Raw genomic sequence first — 20,022 nt, 5'->3', positions numbered from 1 at the left:
GTTTGTGAATTAAAATCATTATTTTTTTAAAAATGGAGTCCATCGCCTTTTCGCCAGGATTGGACTCTCAGATTAAAAGATGCCAAATCGATGGCCAATATCGGTAAAGGGGTACATTAAATCCACCCCACTGGGACACCTCAAAGGGATTTGGGTTCTCTAGAGCACGACAGAGAATGTAGCGCATCATCCGATGACCCACAGTGTTTGGACACGCAGCCCAACACATAGACGGGGTGTTGGACTGCGTGACCAAGCACTGAGGGCTGTTGAATGTGCGCTACACTCTTTGTCGGGCTACAGAGGAGCCCAACACCACCTCAAAGGATTTCTCTGCGATGGTGCCACAAGGGTCGTCTATATAAGGCCCCACCCTCTAAGGTGCCTCAGAGACACCCCCTGTGGTATACAGCAAGGGTCGTCTATATAAGGCCCCAAATGGGCCTTAAGAGCTCATTTTTGCCACGGAGACACCCCTGTGGTGCCACAAGGGTGGTCCTCTATATAAGGCCCATCCACAAGGGTCGTCTGTATAAATGGGCCTTAGGAGCTTATTTTTTAGCTCCACTCCCCTCCCTCTGCTGCTTCGTTTGCTATTTTTCTTTTGTAATGTAATTCTCTTCATTTTGCTTTAAGCGCGAGCAACGAAGCTATGCTGCCTCGGAAGCGCGGACAACCCACCCCTAGCATCTGGGTACTGGATGTTTGAGAGGAACACTGAGGAGAGAGGAGAGCCATCCCATTCTCAAGGCAGTGAATAGTGATCAGGCAAAGTGGTATCGAGGGACTGTGCTACAAGGGACGGGTCACGTGGTTCTTGCGCCAGGGACCTTTGTCCCCAGAGATTCGCTGATTGGTACGGTTGTGCGGTTCCTCTCATAGGGGGTTGAAATGATCATTCCACCGAACACACTGCCCAAGTGGGGTCCACCCCCCTTTTATTAGAGGCACTAGGGAACCGTACCGAGCAGGAGAACCACAGGTGATAAAAATTCCTTGCACCAAACATAGGAGCATGCAAAAGTACTACCATACCCCCCATGAAATAAAAAACCGCATCCATTTTGAAGTAATTATGATAAAGATAGAAGCTTCAAACGAGGAATTGAATTTTCCAACTCATAAACCAAAATAATTTTAAAGTGTAGATCAATCTTTAGTTAATTCAAGAGTAATTCTGGTAAGGAATAATCAAATTAAATCTAATTTAGGACCATATCCGATACATGATAAGTTGAAATAAGGTTGAGTAATTCTCATAGTTCCTTACATGTACTATATAACAAGGTTGAATAAGGGTAAAGAATCAATAAAAAGAATTATTAAAATAAATAAAGGACAAAAAAGAGACCCACATAGGCAGGGCAAATTCTTACCATGTAGACCCCATACTAACACACTCTCACATATCTGACCATGTGGGTCATTGTTGCAGAAACCATTTCCCACACTGTGATTGGTTTTGGTGGAAGAGATTCCCTCCACACGAATGTCGTGGGAAAACCTTACCCCCTAAGTATTGGATTACACTTGAACCATTGAACAAAGCAAAGTGTTTTCTACTTGAAATTAGTGGAAAAGAATATAAGGATCATTTAATATACGAATTATCTTCGAAAATGGCTTCCTAAGTTCTTAACTCTTAGGACATGTTCTACCAAAAAAAAACCTCCTAGGTCATATTTAAACTTTTTTTTTTTCGGTCCAAGGACATATTTAAACTTGATCTAATGGACAAAAATACAAGGATCATTTAATGTAGCGATTATCTTCGAAATGGCTTCTTAACTCTTAGGACAGATTTAAATTTGAACTAGTGGAAAGAATATAAAGATCATTTAATGTACGAATTATCTTGAAAAATGGCTTCCTAAGTTCTTAACTCCTAGGACATATTCTACCAAAAAAAAAAAAAAAAACTCCTAGGACATATTTAAACTTGAACTAATGGAAAAGAATATAAGGATCATTTAATGTGGCGATTATCTTCGAAATGACTTCCTAACTCTTAGGACAGATTTAAATTTGAACTAGTGGAAAAGAATATAAGGATCATTGCAATTATCTTCGAAAAATGCTTAAACTTGTAGGGAGAAGAATTTGTAGGCAGCCCTATTTGGAGAGAGTTGTCTAAGTGGGATCTATTTTTGCCATGTGGCATGTTAAATGGGGTCATGACTTTGTGGACAAGTGGACCGCTCAAACGTTAAATTTTGACTAAATTAGATTTGGCCATGTGGCAAAGATTGTAAAGAGGCCGGGGTGCATAGGAAAACATAGACTGTTAATAAATATTAGAGTACATGGTCATACATGAGGTGTGTTTTGATTGAATTTGAGTCTAAAACTTGATGGATGAGTAATCTAGACTAGTATTTATTTATCTAATGGTCAAAATTTTCAGATCACCTTCCACATGGTAAAAAATTAGTGAAGAGTTTGTATTACCTCTCAAGACAAACTCGCATACAGAGATTTGAAACTTGATACCTAAATGAGTTCTTAGGTCGATACTAATATGATATTGATACAAACCAGAATGCAGCGACTCAGATCGAACGATTTAGCTCCTATTTTTTATTAAAATTAGGTTATTGTTTTTTTTATGTTTTACCCTTGATCCGATATTGATTTCAAACTCAGGATCGGCCAAGAATCGGTATATGAATTGGCCGACTGATACCAATTCTTATAACCATCAACATAATAAAAAACATTTAACAAGTTAGAAGATGTTAGGGTTTAGGGTTTAAGCACAAAGTTGCTTAAAGCATTACACCCTGAGTATCTAGTTTGGAATACCCAGACTGCTGCCTCCAGCTAGTATATATAGGAAAACTAGGGTTTAGGTCAGATGGACTAATTACTAGATTGCCCCTCACAGCCTGGGCATTAATACAAGTAGAATTATATGAGAACATATAAAGGGATATTACATAAATACCCTTACAGAAGACCCATTCTAGGCATTCAACAATCGACAAAACATTCTCTCTCACAAAGTAAAAGGGCTTACTAACAAGTTAGAAGACCCATTCTAGGCATTTAACAGGTTGCGTTTGGTGTCAAGGGAAATAAAAGAGAAAAGAAAGGGAAAGGAAAATTTTCAAATCTAAAAATGAAAATCAATTAATTATTACCTAATATGCTTGTATTTCTATTTAAATTTCTTACTATATTTAATAATGATATTTTTTAAATGTAAGTTTTATTTTATTTTTCAAAATCAAGGGATTTGGAAGTTAAGTAAAATAAAATTTTAATAACCAAATATGAAATGATATTGAATTAGTAATATAATTATATGGAGTAATAATTACAAAAAGTTTCTTTTTTTAGATTTGAAAACTTTTCTTCTCCCTTGCAACCAAAGACCTAGGTGAGGCCGATTTTTTAAAACCTAGGTTAAGCTTGAGGTTACTTGTGCTGTAATTCCCAGTCAAAACCAGCAGCTTGACCTTGGCTAAGAAATCTCAAATCTAGCCAAACTTGTACTTGTGGGCTGTCTGTAGTTTATCTTTCTTAATTCGAAGAGATGTTTTTAAGCTGTTGAATCTCATTATATTATAAATTAGGGGGCAAGATTAATTCCTATTAAGCATAACATTTTGCCTTTTCATTCTACTGAAATAGAGCAAGCATTGTAGCTTCACTTTGAATCAGAAAAACATCGGCTCCGTTTGGTTGCAAGGGGAATGAAAGAGAAGGGAAGGAAAAATTTTCAAACCTAAAAAAGAAACTTTTGTAATTTTCCCATGTGATTGTATAAACTACTTATATTTCTTACCATATTTAGTAATGATACATTTTACATGAAATATTTATTTTACATTTTAAACCAAAGGTAATGGATGCAAAGTAAAGTGGAATTTAATAACCAAATATGGAATGATTTGAAATAGTGATACTGTCACATGGGATAATGATTACAAAAATTTCTTTTTCAACCCTTCTCTTTAATTCCCATTGCAACCAAACGGAGCCACCGATTATTAAAAAAAAAAAAAAAAGAGAAAGAGAATGCCACCCCTGCACCCTGACAGTGGGAAATAACCGCCACAGAAAAAATTTGACTCATGTTCCTGGTGCTCCCAATCTTAAGCTACAATTTGGAATAATTTTCTTCTCCTTTAGATTCACAAATACCCCAAATTTGCCCATATGATTGAAGCAGCTGAACATGGCTACAATCCAGTAGCCAAATTTTATAAACCGGTACACTCCGTAGAACCACGGAAATAACCAAGGGTGTGGCAGTCTTTTTCCATCGATGTAAGTACCAGGGGCGGCATGTCCAGTGCGACCGGGTGGTGTAAGTGTGTAACTGGTGTTGTTCTTTCTCCCAAAATATAAATAGAAGAAACCTAACGACTTTAAAAGACATTCTGAATTAAAATACACATTCTTCAGTTGTAAAGTATAGAGTACTAGGGTAGAATGTGACCACGCTTAATAGAATAACAAGCAATTGAGAGCGAAAGAAAAGAAAAAAAAAAAATCAAAACCAACGATTCTATTTCTAATACCCAGTACATAATTACTGATCAATCGTTTCAACCTCGTTCCTCTTAGATTAATAATTAGAACTCACTGAAAAGCCCAGGAATTCTTTTTCCGGATCTCCTCTTCTTCTTCAGGAGTAAAATCATTCTTGACATTGAAAACCTCCCGAATCTGCTCTGGAGTTCTCCCCCTAATCATGCTAGCTACTTTCTCCGCCGCAATATCCAACAATCCTTTAATGTCCAGATAATTTGCAGCGAGCATGAGTTCATAAAGCACTTGTTGATCAATGTCCATGTACTCCGCTTCCCACTTCTTCAGTTCCTCAACTTCTGCTTTTCGTTTCCAAAAATCTTCTCCTTCCCCTGGGAGAGCTTTTTTCCCTTTCTCATCTCCATCGCCATTAATGGTCGTCTTCATCTTCTTCTTCGAGGATCCATTGTCTGTGACCTGTTTCTTGCAGTACTCGATCACCTTCGGAAGTATCTTGGAGTTGACGTTTGGTAATGTTATGGTATCATCGACGCAGCCATCTTCGATCATGTTTTTGAGGGTTTCTGAGACACGGACGACCGATTCATCGACCTCGAAGGTTTCACCATCAGAGCTCTTCAGAAATACCTTAGCGGAAGACATGGTAAGGGTAGAAACGTTCTGAAACCCTAGAAATTGGGGAAAATAATGAAAAACTCTGCAAAACAAAACCAGAGAGAGAGAGAGATAGAGAGACGATGGCAAAAGCTAAATTATGGGAAGGAGTCTATTTATAGTGAAAGAGAGTGAGGCGTTAAAGAGGAATAGAAGGAATAGGAAACGCGTGACTTTGGAAACGTTGAGGCATCCAATAAGATTATAGTAAAAAAGCATCCTTATACTATTTATTTTTCTATTTGTATTATGATAGTATGAAACCCTTTTATATTGGATATATGTATGGAAAACATATATTGAAATCGTACAATACAATTGTATTTTCAATACCGTACCAACTTGATACATTTGTATTTGATATCAAAAAATCCGTAACGAAAACATAATATTGGCACGGTTCAATTAAATCAAACAATCCATTAATTCTCGGGAGCTTTGAATTGATTGAGTCATTCTAATATCCCACTTTCACCCGCAATCAATGACGAAGAAGACGATACAATAAAAGAATGGAAGATGAAAGAGCATGAACACTTGCCTCTTGTAAATCTGATTTGTACCTGTTGTTTTTTTTATCTAAAATGTCAGATTGTATTAAACAAAGACGGGAAAAAAAAAAGGAAAAAAGGAAGCCATACCCTATTAGAGACCCACCTTCGGCTTGGCCATCAGCCAAATTCTCTTTTTAGCTAATAGGGACCCTCCTGTGGTTCTAATTTATACCTGGTCAGAGCAGTGAATGTCATAGATTCAAGAGTTTGAACCAAGGTCTTCTTAAAGGATATCAATAGCGAGAAGAAGGGTCACTGATTGAAAGAATTGTAGATTAATGAGATATGGGAAAAGAGATGGATTAGCAAGAATTTCATGTAAATTTAAAAAATATATCTTTCATGTTTCGAAACAAAATTTGGAATAAAAACTTGGGGTTTTTATTTTGTGGGTTTGGTACATTGGTTATAAACTTTAGTCTCGATTCGATACAAATTCGGTTCAATATCAGTACACACTAAAGATTTTGTCTTAGAAACTGATACGGTATCCTACCAAGAGAGAATCTATTTTCTCATATCAAAACCATATATACCAAATTTGTACTAATACAGTTCGATATGGTTTTACATGATCAATTTCGGTTTAGGTTCCAAATTGACACCCTTAAATTGGCAACCTCACAATGGCTAGCCGTATCAACAAGCAGGGTGTAGCGGCAGGTGCACTGATTTTTAAATACATGTGTACTGATGTGAACAGTGATTTGGCAGCTGACAGTGTATCATAGATCGAGTATGGCAATAGTCATGATGGTGGCATGGTAATTATGACACAGTGCATGGGCATGGCATGATGATCGATTTGGCATAGGTGGATCGCTTATGTAGATGTGATGGTAGTTGGGCAGTGTTGAAAATGGTGCACAAGTGACACGTCAGTTTGGCAACACTTGGCAGTGTATAACGATGTATTTCAGTGAATAGCAGCATGTGGCAACATCAGGTGAAGGGTTCATGACCTGGAAAATTCATAGGTTAGCGCTGATGTGTCAACTTTGGAGTCGATTTGGATAAGTTAAATGGAAGATTTGAAAGGAGGCATATACATGGAACTTGTAGTTCATCGAGTCTTATTTCCTATGCAACTAGAAGTGTATCGTTTTGATATCATCCATATGATGGAGTTACAATAATTTTTGTATCGTAGTATAGAAAAAAAGCAAAATGGGAGAGTTTGGAGTTTCAAAGCATGCTCTCTGCCCATTTTCCTACAATTGCATGTTTGTCGTAACACATTAAACCTTCACGAGAATTTTGGTCCAAGTTGCATTAAAATAAAGAAGTTATGTGAGGAAAACTGCAAGTTTAACTTGTAGAATTTTTGTGAGTTTTTTAAGTTGTCTTATATTGAGAATTTGGAGGAGTACAAAACATAATAAATGAAGCTATGTGAGCTAGCTTTCCAAGAAAAAATGAATGAGATCAATCCAATATCGGAGTAATGAGTTATGGCATAATCTTCAAGCATGACGCATAAGCTAAAGATAACAGTTTCTGCATATTAGTCAGGTTCAAGGCCATTTTTGGAAATTGTGTACTGCACCTGGTTTGATTGTGTCTCCATAAAAGTTTGATCCCTTTGAATCTTATTTTATACAAAAAAAAAAAAAGAATCGGATCAATCTAAGTTTGGACGAGGAAGATATGGCCGTTTCATGGAGGAGGCTCATTCTGCCCAATTTCTAATATGGACAAACATTCGTGAAGGGAGCTCTCTTCTTTCGTGGTTAACACATGACAATTTCTTTTCATCTGATTTTGGATCAATTTTTTAGCATGTTACAGATTTACAGGCAAAACTTGAGTAAGGCTATTTCTAAGAAAGTTGTTGGATTTTTAATTTTCTTTCAGATGCAAAAAAATAATAATAATAATAATAAATAAATTCAGCCCAATTATAATTACAAAGAGAGAGAGAGAGAGAGAGAGAGTTATGCCTGGAGTTAGCAAAGGTTAGTCTGCCAGATTGGTTTCTTGTTCAAAATAAATGATTGGACCAAGCTCGGATTTGAGTCATTGGATTCTTAAGCGAGTTTTAGGACTCATTTTCATTATCTTCAAAAAGAGAGAAAGAAGAACATCCCTAAAAGAGAAAAAGAGGGAAGAAAATGGCTAAAATGCTAAATCTTTGACGAGGTTATGGTAGATGGCTACATTGATGATTGAAAAGCATTCTTGATGACTTTTTATTGGTTCCATTGAAGATCTCAAGCAAAGTATGTGTGCATAGATGTTTAGGAGTTCATTGTGATTCGATGCTAGTGCTTGATTGCAGGAATTGGAGATTTGTGAACTTGTTTTGGAGAGTTCGAGTTGAGATTTGATTTAATGGAAAATCAAAAGAAGATCAAAGTAGGGGTTTAGCTTCCACTATGACCCTTATAGCTATACCCTCGATTCTAAAAATGGGATTTTTTTTTTTTCGTTTGATAAGCCGAAGCAACAACAACATGAGCATTAATTAGGTCCCTTTCAGCTACGCCCTCAATTCTTCTTCTCCCGCTCCCTCCCCCCTGTCATTTTCCATTACTCAGGGCGCGCAAGGCGGCATGTCTGTCATGATTTCTGAAACGAAAGACAGAGCCTCAGGCTAGATGGGGCAGATTTTTGAAAATTAAAGCCTAGCTAGGTCAAGCTTGAGGTTACTTGTTCTACAATTCCCAGCCAAAACCCAATAGCTTGACCTTGGCTACGAAATCTCAACTCTAAGCCAAACTTGCACTTGTGGGCTGCCTATCATTTCTCTTTCTTAATTCGAAGAGATGTTTTTAAGCTATCAAATCTCTTTATATTTTAGATTAGGTGGCGAGATTAATTCCTTTTCAGCACGACACTGTGCCCTTTCAAGCTACTGAAATAGAGTAAGCATTGCAACTTCACTTTGAATTAGAAAAACACTGATAAAAAATAAAATACGGAAAGAGAACGCCATCTGATCATGCAACACACGTCACTCCTACACTCTTACATAGGGGAGTGTAGAATAACTGTTGCATCCCCTGGAACCATGAAAATGATCAAGGGTACGGCGATCATTTTCTATCAATGCACAAGGGCGGCATGTCGTTATGCAATTTTTTAAACCAAAGAACCTCAGGCTAGGTGGGGCCGATTTTTGAAAACATATGCCTTGACTTTTTAAACATAGGTCAAGCTTGAGGTTACTTGTGCTGTAATTCACAGCCATAACCCAGTAGCTTGACCTTGGCTAAGAAATCTCAACTCTAGCCAAACTTGCACTTGTGGGTTGTCTATCGATTCTCTTTCTTGATTTTTTATTATGTTTTTTAGTTATCAAGTTTCTTTATATTTTAGATTAGAGGGTGAAATTAATTCCTATTAAGTAGGGCTATAAATGGATAGCCGAAAATTCAAATCCGATCCGAGTTCGAATCCGTTTAAGAGGTTTCGAATACGAAATTTTGGTTTTCGAAAAATATCCGAATCCGTCCGAAAGCTAATCGGATTCGAAGTCGGATAGTTCTATTCGGAGTCGGATAATAATCGGATAATTTATTATCCAATTGTAAATTATGGTTTTTTAATATTTTTTATAAATAAATATCAATATTACTGTATTACCTTTATTATTTGTATTTTATAAATTTTCATAATATCACTCTTAAGTCTTAACCTAATTAGGGCTTCCTATTCTCTTGAATCCCTTTCTCCCTCTTTCACTCTCGATTCAAGTCTCAGAATTTCAACACTCAAGCTCTCAACGGCGCTGGCACTCAACCCTCAAGCTTCAAGGTCAGTCACTCACTCTTGATTCTCGGCTCTTAGCGGCAGCGGCGATTGCAATGGCAACGGCATTCGCACAACCCCCTCGACTCTCGCTTTGGACTAATTAGGTATACGATTCTTCTTCTTCTTCCGTATCTCTCTCTTGGTTCTGTCTCTCGCAAGTATCTCTGGTTTGGTGTTGTGCTAGGCAATAAACCGAAGAATCCATTTGGGGAAGATATACTTAAATTTATACTTTACAACTTTCCATTTTTGCGGGTTTGTTTTTGCAGTGATAGATGTTTATACTTTGATTCAGGCTCTCAGCTCTCGGTTTCTTGTGTTTAGTTTCAGGCTTTGAACACTTTAAGCTCTTGTCTCATTCAGTTTCTTTTGCTTGATTAAACCCCAAATGAGTTTGAAAATTGGACCCATCAGGTCTGCAAGCCTTGGAGTTGCATAATTGCATAGTAAGGTAGTTTACAGACGGCATGAATCCTTGAAAGGGATTGCATGAACTGGTCTCCATAACCATCTAATTGGTCTCAACAGGTCTGAAAGGTCACATATTATGATTGGCATAATCTCTTACTTCATGACCAGGGGCTGAAATTGGTCTGGACTTTGTGTGTACAAGTTTTTCCTTGCATTAATAACTCTACCATTATTCTTTGGTGAAGTGTTGGTCAGTCACACCATGGATTTCCACCCCTATCCATGACCTTTCTCAAAGATCTGCATAACTAGAATGGTTAGTGCAGAATCTTGTTGCCATGAACTTAGTAACATAAGGTTTTTACCCAATATTTGTTGCACATTTCAAGGATGATCACAAGGTTGACATGGACGGTGGGTACACCTTCAACCATCGATATGTCAATTCCAATCCTCATGAAGTTGAAAATGCTACATGGATGTTGACTGTAATAAGTCCTAAAATCTTTAGAATGTAATATGAGGTGAAGTTTAGATTAGTTGTGTACCCAATGTTAAATGTTCAGTTGCTACTAACTGTGCGGCTGCCAAATTGTGCTTTCAATTCAGACTACCTTAAGTTCTAACTCTTGGATTTGGTAACCCAAAATATTAATGCAATGTGGATTATTTTAACAATCCTAAGAGCTGCTTGAGTTTGAGTGGATGTAAAAACATGGATAACTGTACATAAAAGATCAACTTGAAGGACAATTAATGTAAAAGATGGTTGTGTTTTAGGTAAAGCCCCATCCAAGAGGTGTCCTATTGAATTAATTATTTGTTCATGCAGGTCACTCCATCTCCTTTGAAGTGTACCGATAAGTCCTACATGGGTCTTGGCCTTCATGGCTATACTTCATAGACCTCTCTTGGGAAGATTGCTTAATGGTCAATGAAGTCCTCTATTGGTATACTCTGTTTTTCTTATCTTCTTTCCTTTGGTTTATGTTTTTAGATAATTTGTAATTCTATGGAAGGTTATAATATGATCAAATGTTTCTCAATTCTCACTATTCTTTGATGCTGTCTTTTGGTTAATGTAAAGGAACTAATTAGATAAGATCATTTGCTAAGGCTTGTCATATTTCTATTGCAGACAGATGGTTTCCAATTTTCACATTGGTTGGAATTGTTATCAATGGAGCTTCGTTGTTTGAAGCACAAACTAATGACAATCTTGCAAAGTATTTATATGTGTAATCCTATTTAGAAGTGTACTAGTGTAATCGTTTATTTCCGGTAGTTTAGTTTAGAATTGCAAAATACTATGGTGTTTGTCTTTGAACAAGTGTTTGCTAGTTTTTTACCTTGAACTCATGCTTAAGGATTTGTTAAACACATGAAGAGCTTCATTTTGGGGTTTGATTTGAAAATCACAGGTTCAATCTACACTACTGTCATTTTGAACTTTATTACCTACATTTGGTGAAAAGTATTACTATTTACCATGGGTATAGTTTTCAAATGACAATGGTGTAAAAAACTTCATTTTGAGGTTTGATTTGAAGATAACAGGATCAATCTATCCATTAACCTAATGATAATCCAACTTAAAGAACAAAATAACACCTTTCTAAGAATAGGCAGCAGTTTAATAAATTAGGTAATTGGAGTCAGAAATCGGTAATCGGAGTCGAAAATCAGTATTCGGAGTTGAAAATCCATAAGTTTAATTGTTCATGAATCGGATAGTTTATCGGATCGGATAGTTTATCGGATCGGATAGTATCCGGATATCCGATAAACTCTTGGATTCGGATACGGTAATACCATTTAAATATCCGTCGAATATCGGATCGAATTCGGATACTGTATTTGTTAAATGGATTCGGATTCGGATAGTAGTGAATCCGAGCCGTTTATAGCCCTACTATTAAGCATGACACTTTTGCCTTTCAATCTATTGGAATAGAGCTAGCATTGTAGCTTCACTTTGAATAAAAAGGTCATACCCAGTGCACAAGGCTCCCGATGTAAGGACACAGGGGTGGAATGTCCAGCACAACTGGGTGGTGGTGTTCTTTCTCTCAAAATAAATAGAGGGGGCAAAAATGACTATCCTACCTCTTACCCAAACACACTGCCCGAGGTGGGGTCCATATGGAGTCCATCTCACTCTATTAGATGTACTTAACGTGAAGTACGGTCAGGCAAATTGAGAGGATAAAAATTCAAATATAAATAGAAGCAACCCAACAACTTAAAGAGAAATTCTGAATTAAAAAACTATATTCTTCAGTTGTAAATTATTGAGTGAAGGAAAAAAAAAAAAATTCTAATCTTCAACTACGACTATACTCCTGCGCACTCAAAAACCAGTGACCTAAAACGAACGATCCTAATTCTAATACCCAGTATGTAATTACTCTTTCGTTTCAACCTCGTTCCTTTAGCAATAAAACTCACTGGAAAGCCCAGGGATTCTCTTTCCGGATCTCCTCTTCTTCTGCTGGAGTAAAATCATTCTTGATATAGAAAACCTCCCAAATCTGCTCCCGAGTTCTCCCCCTAATCATGCTAGCTACTTTCTCCGGCTCAATATCCAACAATCTATTAATGTCCAGATAATTTGCAGCGAGCATGAGTTCGTAAATCACTTGTTGATCAATGTCCAGGTACTCCGCTTCCCACTTCTGCAGTTCCTCAACTTCTGCTTTTCGTTTCCCAAAATCTTTTTCATCGTCTTCCCATGGGAGAGCTTTTTTCCCTTTCTCATCGCCATCGCCATCGCCATTAATGGTCGTTTTCATCTTCTTCTTCTTCGAGGATCCATTGTGTGTGACCCGTTTCTTGCAGTACTCGATCACTTTCGGGAGAATTTTGGAGTTGACGTTTGGTAATGTTATGGTATCATCGACGCAGCCATCTTCGATCATGTTTTTGAGGGTTTCTGAGACACGGACGACGGATTCATCGACCTCGAAGGTTTCACCATCGGAGCTCTTCAGAAATACCTTAGCGGAAGACATTGTAAAGGTAAAAACGTTCTGAAACCCTAGAAATTGGGGAAAATAATGAAAAACCCTGCAAAACAAAACCAGAGAGAGAGAGACACGATGAGAAAAGCAAAATTAGGGAAGGAGTCTATTTATAGTGGAAGAGAGTGAGGAGTTAAAGAGGAATAGAAGGAATAGGAAACGCGTGACTGTGGAAAGGGTGAGGCATCCAATAAGATTATAGTAAAAAAGCATCCTTATACTATTTATTTTTCTATTTGTTTTATGAAAGTATGAAACCCTTTTATATTGGATATATGTATGGAAAACATATATTGAAATCGTGCCGTACCAATACAGATTGTATTTGGTATCAAAAACGGTTTTTATTCAGTAACAAAAACATAATATTGGCACAGCTCAAACAGATCAAACAATCCATTAATTATCGGGAGCTTTGATTTGATTGAGCCATTCTAACATCCTCACTTTCACCCACAACCAATGATGAAGAGGATGATACAATAGAAGAATGGAAGATGAAAGAGCTTGAACACTTGCCTCTTGTAGTTCTGATTTTTTCCTCTTTTTTATAGCTAAAATGTCAAATTGTATTAAAGAAAGAAGAAAAAAAGTACAAAGGAAGCCATACCCTGCTAAAGACGGATCTAGATCTTCTACTGCCGAGCTGCCCGGCAGGACCGTGCTACCCAGACACGGTGATATGCGCAATGTCTGCCTTACCCCTGCCCAAACGCCTTGCCCGAGTGGGGGTAAGGCGATCTTTGCGCGCAACACCGTGTCTGGACAGTACGGTCCTGCTGGATAGCTCAGCAGTAGAGGATCCAAAATTGCCAAAGACCCACCTTTGGCTTGGCCATCAGCCGAATTCCCTTTTTAGCTAAAAGGGACCCTCATGTAGTTCTAATGTATACCTGGATATATACTATAGATTCAGGTGTTTGAACCAACCTCTTTTTAAAGGATATCAATAGCTAGAAGAAGGGTCACTAATTGAAAGAATTGTAGATATATGGGAAAAGAGAAGGATATGATTAGCAAGAATTTCATGTAAATTTAAAATATATATCTTTCATGTTTCGAAACAAAATTAGGAATAAAAACTTAATTAGTGTTTCGATTTTGTGGGTTTGGTACTTTGGTTATACACTCTAGCCTCAGTTTGGTACAAATTCGATATGGTATCAATACATACTGAAGATTTTGTCTTAGAAACTGATACCATATCTTACCAAAAGAATCTATTTTCCCATACCGAAACCATACCAAATTTGCAATGGTACGATTCAGTATGGTTTTATACGATTGATTTCGATTTCAGTTCCAAATTGACACCCTTAATGGCAATATCACAATGACTAGCAATATCAACAAACAGGGTGCAGTGGCAGGTGCATTGATTTGGCAATACATGTGTACTGCTGTGTACAATGATTTGTTAGTTGCAGTCTATCATAGAGTATGGCAGTGAACATGATGGTGGCATGGTAATTAGGGCACAGTGCACGGGCATGGTGTGATGATATAGCATAGGCGGCACGCTTATGTAGATGTGGTAGTTGCGCAGTGTTGAAAATGGTGCACAAGTGACATGTCAATTTGGCACCGATATTGAGGTATCTGGGCACATATGATAGCATTTGGCAATGTATAACGATGTATTTCAGTGAATGGCAGCATGTGGCAACATTAGGTGAAGGGGTCATGGCCTTTCAATGAAATATTCATAGGTTAGCACTCATGTGTCAACTTTGGAGTAAATTTGGGTAGGTTACATGGAAGATTTGAAAACAGGCATATACATGGAACTTGTAGTTTATCAAGTCTTATTTCCAATGCAACTAGAAGTGTATCGATTTGATATCATCCATATGATGGAGTTACAATAATTTTTGTATCGTCGTGCCAAAAAGAAGCAAAATGAGAGAGTTTGGAGAGAGAGATTTATGCTTACTGGAGTTAGCAAAGATTGGTTTCCTGTTCAAAAATAAATGGTTGGACCAAGCTCGGGTTTGAGTCAATTAATGTAGAGATTAGGTCCCTTTCAGCTACGCCTTCAATAATTCTTCTTCCCTCCCCCCCCCCCTCCCCCGCGGTCATTTTGCATCAGTGTCAGGGCGCAGGGCAGCATGTTTGGCATGATTTTTGAAACAAAAAACAGAGCCTCAGGCTAGATGGGGCAGATTTTTTAAAACCTAGCTAGGTCAAGCTTGAGGTTACTTGTTCTGTAATTCCCAGCCAAAACTCAGCAGCTTGACCTTGGCTAAGAAATCTCAACTCTAACCAAACTTGCTCTTGTGGGCTGTCTATCGATTCTCTTACTTAATTCGTAGAGATGTTTCTAAGCTATCAAATCTCTTTATATGTTAGATTAGGGGGGCAAGATTAAATTCCTTTTAAGCAAGATAATTTGCCCTTTCAATCTACTGAAATAGAGCAAGCATTGCAGCTTCACTTTGAATCAGAAAAACACCGATAAAAAAAATAAAAGAAAGAGAACGCCCCCTGATCGTGAGTGCATGCAACCCAATCACGCAATGCACGCCATTCGATCACGCAACACATGCCTCTCAATCATGTATTTCACACCACCCCTGCACCCTGACACAGGAGGGTACAAATTAACCACCGCACCCTATGTAACCATGAAAATGACTAACAATGTGGCGATCATTTCCACCGGTGTAAGAACGTAGCGGAGGCATGTGGGGCACGACCGGGTGGTGTTCTTTCTAGCTCCCAAAATATAAATGGAAGAAACCAACAACTTAAAAAGACATTGTAAATTAAAATACTAGATTCATAGAAACAAGGTACTGAAACCAACGATCCTTATTTCCCTTCTAATAAAAACAATTTTTATTACTCAAATCGTTTCAACCTCGTTCCTCTTACATTATTAATTAGAACTCGATGAAAAGCCCAGGAATTCTCTTTCCGGATCTCCTCTTCTTCTTCTGGAGTAAAATCATTCTTGATATTAAAAACCTCCCGAATCTGCTTCGGAGTTTTCCCCCTAATCATGCTAGCTACCTTCTCCGCCGCCATATCCAACAATCCTTTAATATCCAGATAATTTGCAGCAAGGATGAGTTCGTAAAGCACTTGTTGATCGATGTCCAGGTACTCCGCTTCCCACTTCTTCTGTTCTTCAACTTTGGCTTTTCGTTTCCCAAAATCTTCTCCATCGTCTTCTGTGACTTGTCTCTTGCAGTACTCGATCACCTTGGGGAGTATCTTGGAACTGACGTTTGGTAATGTTATGGTATCATCGACGCAGCCATCTTCGATCGATCATGTTCTTGAGGGTTACTGAGACAAGGACCACGTTTTCATCGACTTCGAAGGTTTCACCATCAGAGCTCTTCAGAATTACCTTAGCAGAAGACATGGTAAGTGCAGAAACGAGAGAGAGAGAGAGAGAGACACGATGAGAAAAAGCTAAAATATGAGAAGATACGAATGGGAAGGAGCCTATTTATAATGGAAGAGAGTGAGGTGTTGGAGGAATAAACGGAATAGGCACCTCGTGACTTTGGAAATTATAGTAAAAAAGCATCTTTATACTCACAGGGGGTATCGTGAGATGACGTCTCTGTCCTTACGTAGATACCCAGGCATGCTCACTCATTGGAGAGTGTAGAAAATACTACCAAATAGAGACTCATTTTTTTCCCTTATCCGGATCTCTCTGTCTTGTTGTTTTTTCTTGGTAAAGCTCTCTCTCCCTTGTTGAATCCCCAAGAAACCGGTTGTCACCGTAACAAGAAGTAACCAGTAATCTAGGTTCATATATCAATCATCGATTGCATTTTCCATGCAGACAATCTTCTTACTGTATATTTAAGACCTTTGATATAATTAAGGTAAAAAAAAAAAAAATCAATTGAATTAAATAAGTATTATAATATAATTAAGGTTTACTATAAAAAAAATTAATTTAATTATGCCAAAATTCTCTCCCATAAAATTTTTCCTCTCTCTCCCCCCTATCCCCTAAGTGTCTTCATCTTAATGTTCTTCTTCTTTCGTCAGTTCTCTTTCTTATCTTTTCCCCTCTCTCTCGTCTTAGGTAAGTGTATAATGTAAAAACTAATCAGACTTAATCTCCTATAATAGGGACTAGGGAGCATGGTTTGAGAAATCTTAGATTCTTCTTCCCATTCTAATGTCTACAGTCCCAGCCAATTTTAAACTGATTCTATTCCAAATCAGATATGAATCAGTAAATACCTAGGGGAGCGCACTTAAGTATCTACCCAGAGAGGCAAAGGCATCATTTCACAGTACCCTGTGAAAGGGCTTAGAAAACACCACCAAATATAGAGATCTTTTTCCCATATATATATATATATTTACTTTTTGTTTGTAATTTTGTGTTTTCGGTATTGAAAATGGCGGTGGATTTAGGATTTCATTGTGATCCGATGCTAATACTTGAATGTAGGAAGAGGAGATTAGGGAGCGCTTGTTTTGGAGAATTAGAGTTAAGATTCGGTAAAATTGCAAGTGAAGAGAAGATCAAAGTAGAGGTTCAGCTTCCACTAGCTATGACTCTTTCAGCATGCCCTCGATTTTGAAAATGGAGATTTTTTATTTTTTATATTTTTTGATAAACCGTTACAACAACAACACAAGCATTAGGTCCCTTTCAGCTACGCCCTCAATTCTTCTTCTCCCCCCCCCCCCCCCTCTCCTCTTTCATGAAGTTGGAAGAGTAGAGGAGTCTCATATATCCTGTTACTGAAAATTTTAAAAAATATTTCGAAACCCACTTCGGTAATGGATAACCAGAGATGGGTTTCAAGCCTTTTCTCATCTTATGTTCTATTTCTGAGTACATGAATGGTGTTCTAAGCTTAAACATTATTACACCTAGCATAGATTCAACAATAGTGACTCATATCTCTCTCAGTATATGGGTTTTCAGCATATAGAATTTAAGAAATTCCCTACATGATATAAAACATTAGTTAACATTATTTTGCGCTAGCCTGAACATGTAAAATAATATTGCAAACAGATTAATAAGATAATAATTCAAGATAACATTAGGTTCTGTGCGTAGCCCCATATGCGATCAAGTAGCGTTCTTTCTCCCTAAAAATATTTAGCAAGTAAGAAGACCCATGCTAGGCATTCAACATTCGATAGAGCATTAGTGACTCTCACCGAGGTTTGTAATCTCGGTCTCGGAAAAAATACCAGGATCGGATCAGTATCGATCCAAACTGATCCCGATACCGATCGATACACCTGGGGGTATAAGTTTAGCCCTGATTGCCCGAGCCCGCTTTGATTTAGAACAAGGTCTGGTTTGAAATATCTTAGCCCTAAGAGCGGGTCAGGGTTGGGAATTTCCAATCCTAAGTTAGGGCCGAGCCGGGCCAGGGTTGAGGCATTGGCAGAGCCCAGCTCAATCCAACCCAACCCTGTCTTCTTCTTCTTCTTCGTCGAACCTGGGCCCAGCTAAGGGGACTCAGGGTTGGACTGGGGTTTTAAAATGCAGCCCTAGATAAACCTATCAGACAAGGATAAATGCATCTTTTAGATTACAAACCATGTTTCTCACGGAGTCAAAGGGCTTCTTCCACTTTCGTCCTCCCCTCCTCACAATTACTTTCAGCCAAACTAATCAAACAAAGATATTGAAATCTCACAGACTAATACTCTCCTCACTCCTAATCAATCTTTTAGCAGTAATCAAGTATAATTAGATTTCTACCCAAAAAAAAAAAATTATAATTAGATGCAAAATAAGATGGGGTTGAAGCCGAAAGAATTGAATAAAATTGACATTCCAAAACAAACACCAATAAAAATAAAAAGGGAAAAAGTTCTCTGTCACCTACGCCAGCACTCCCATGAGTCTCTCTCTTTCCTCCCCATGTGAAAAGATATCTGTACCCCCTTGTTTTAAAGATGAGAGAGATAGACACATGGGAGTAGGCCACACTCCTGGAAAGAAAACTGCTTCCCAAATAAAAAATAGAAGAAACCCATCAGCATGGAAAGACATTCTGACATAGAGTAGAATGTGAACATAGTTCACAGAAACAAGCTACAGAGAAGAAAGAAGAAAATTTTTCAAATCTAGTACTATAGTCCTGCCCACTCAAAAACCAATAACCTAAAACCAAAGATCCTAATTCTCATATCTAGTTTGTGTATTTCCCTTATAATAAAAACAATTTTGATTACTCAATCGTTTCAACCTCGTTCCTCTTTAGATTAAAACTCAGTAGAAAGCCCAGGAATTCTCTTTCCGGATCTCCTCTTCTTCTTCAGGAGTAAAATCATTCTTGATATTGAAAACCTCACGAATCTGCTCCGGAGTTCTCTCCCTAATCATGCTAGCTACCTTTTCCGCCGTCATATCCAACAATCCCTTAATGTCCAGATAATTTGCAGCGGTCATGAGTTCGTAAAGCACTTGTTGATCAATGTCCAGGTACTCCGCTTCCCACTTCTTCAGTTCCTCAACTTCTGCTTTTCGTTTCCCAAAATCTACTCCATCGTCTTCCCATGGGAGAGCTTTTTTCCCTTTCTCATCGCCATCTCCATCGCAATTAATGGTCGTTTTCATCTTCTTCTTCGAGGATCCATTGTCAGTGGTGACCTGTTTCTTGCAGTACTCGATCACCTTCGGGAGAATTCTGGATCTGACGTTTGGTAATGTTATCGTATCATCCACGCAGCCATCTTCGATCATGTTTTTGAGAATTTCTGAGACACAGACGACGGATTCATCGACCTCGAAGGTTTCACCATCAGAGCTCTTCAGAAATACCTTAGCGGAAGACATTGTAAGAGCAGAAACGTTCTGAAACCCTAGAAATTGGCGAAAGTGAAAAACACAGAATGATATTTGCAAATCAAAACCAAAGAAAGAGACGATGAGACAAAGCTAAAATATAAGAAGATATGAATGGGAAGGAGTCTATTTATAGTGGAAGAGAGTGCGGAGTTAGAAGAATAGAAGGCAGAGGAAACGCGTGACTTTGGAAAGAGAATGGCGTGAGGGATCCAATACGATTAAAGTAAAAAAGCATCTTTACACTATTTATTTTTTTATTTTTTGATGAAACCCTTTTTTATATTGGATATATGTATGGAAAATAAAGTCCTGCAACTCATATAAATTTCTTACCATA

At 37.9% G+C, this 20,022-nt stretch overlaps 3 protein-coding genes and 1 pseudogene across 3 annotated transcripts; all 4 read right to left on the bottom strand.

Annotated features, from left to right (window-relative positions):
• Positions 1–4,587: 4,587 nt before the first annotated feature.
• On the bottom strand, positions 4,588–5,141 carry LOC122656544 (SKP1-like protein 1A). The gene has a single exon (XM_043851105.1). It carries the CDS (start codon positions 5,137–5,139, stop codon positions 4,588–4,590), a length of 552 nt encoding a protein of 183 aa, XP_043707040.1. The 5' UTR covers positions 5,140–5,141.
• Positions 5,142–12,279: 7,138 nt separating this feature from the next.
• LOC122657108 (SKP1-like protein 1A) lies at positions 12,280–12,880 on the bottom strand. Its single transcript, XM_043851883.1, has 2 exons — positions 12,662–12,880; positions 12,280–12,556 (listed from the first exon to the last, which is right to left on the bottom strand). Exons 1-2 carry the CDS (start codon positions 12,878–12,880, stop codon positions 12,314–12,316), a joined length of 462 nt encoding a protein of 153 aa, XP_043707818.1. The 3' UTR covers positions 12,280–12,313.
• Positions 12,881–15,730: 2,850 nt separating this feature from the next.
• On the bottom strand, positions 15,731–16,259 carry LOC122654939 (annotated as a pseudogene).
• A 2,847-nt stretch (positions 16,260–19,106) lies between these two features.
• On the bottom strand, positions 19,107–19,673 carry LOC122654937 (SKP1-like protein 1A). Its single transcript, XM_043849193.1, has one exon. It carries the CDS (start codon positions 19,671–19,673, stop codon positions 19,107–19,109), a length of 567 nt encoding a protein of 188 aa, XP_043705128.1.
• Between the last annotated feature and the right edge of the window lie 349 nt (positions 19,674–20,022).

The sequence above is a fragment of the Telopea speciosissima genome, chromosome 3, assembly GCF_018873765.1.
Source record: "Telopea speciosissima isolate NSW1024214 ecotype Mountain lineage chromosome 3, Tspe_v1, whole genome shotgun sequence".
Lineage (NCBI taxonomy): Eukaryota > Viridiplantae > Streptophyta > Magnoliopsida > Proteales > Proteaceae > Telopea > Telopea speciosissima.
Note: the sequence above shows the minus strand (reverse complement) of the source record. Positions and strands in the feature narration are given on the sequence as shown.

Excerpts from the sequence above, each read along its gene's own strand:
- LOC122656544 (XM_043851105.1), bottom strand. The coding sequence starts at position 5,139 with ATGTCTTCCGCTAAGGTATTTCTGAAGAGCTCTGATGGTGAAACCTTC.
- LOC122657108 (XM_043851883.1), bottom strand. The coding sequence starts at position 12,880 with ATGTCTTCCGCTAAGGTATTTCTGAAGAGCTCCGATGGTGAAACCTTC. Across the intron at positions 12,557-12,661 it reads GATCCTCGAAGAAGAAGAAG|GAGGAACTGCAGAAGTGGGA; the intron begins ATGAAAACGACC and ends AAAGCAGAAGTT.
- LOC122654937 (XM_043849193.1), bottom strand. The coding sequence starts at position 19,673 with ATGTCTTCCGCTAAGGTATTTCTGAAGAGCTCTGATGGTGAAACCTTC.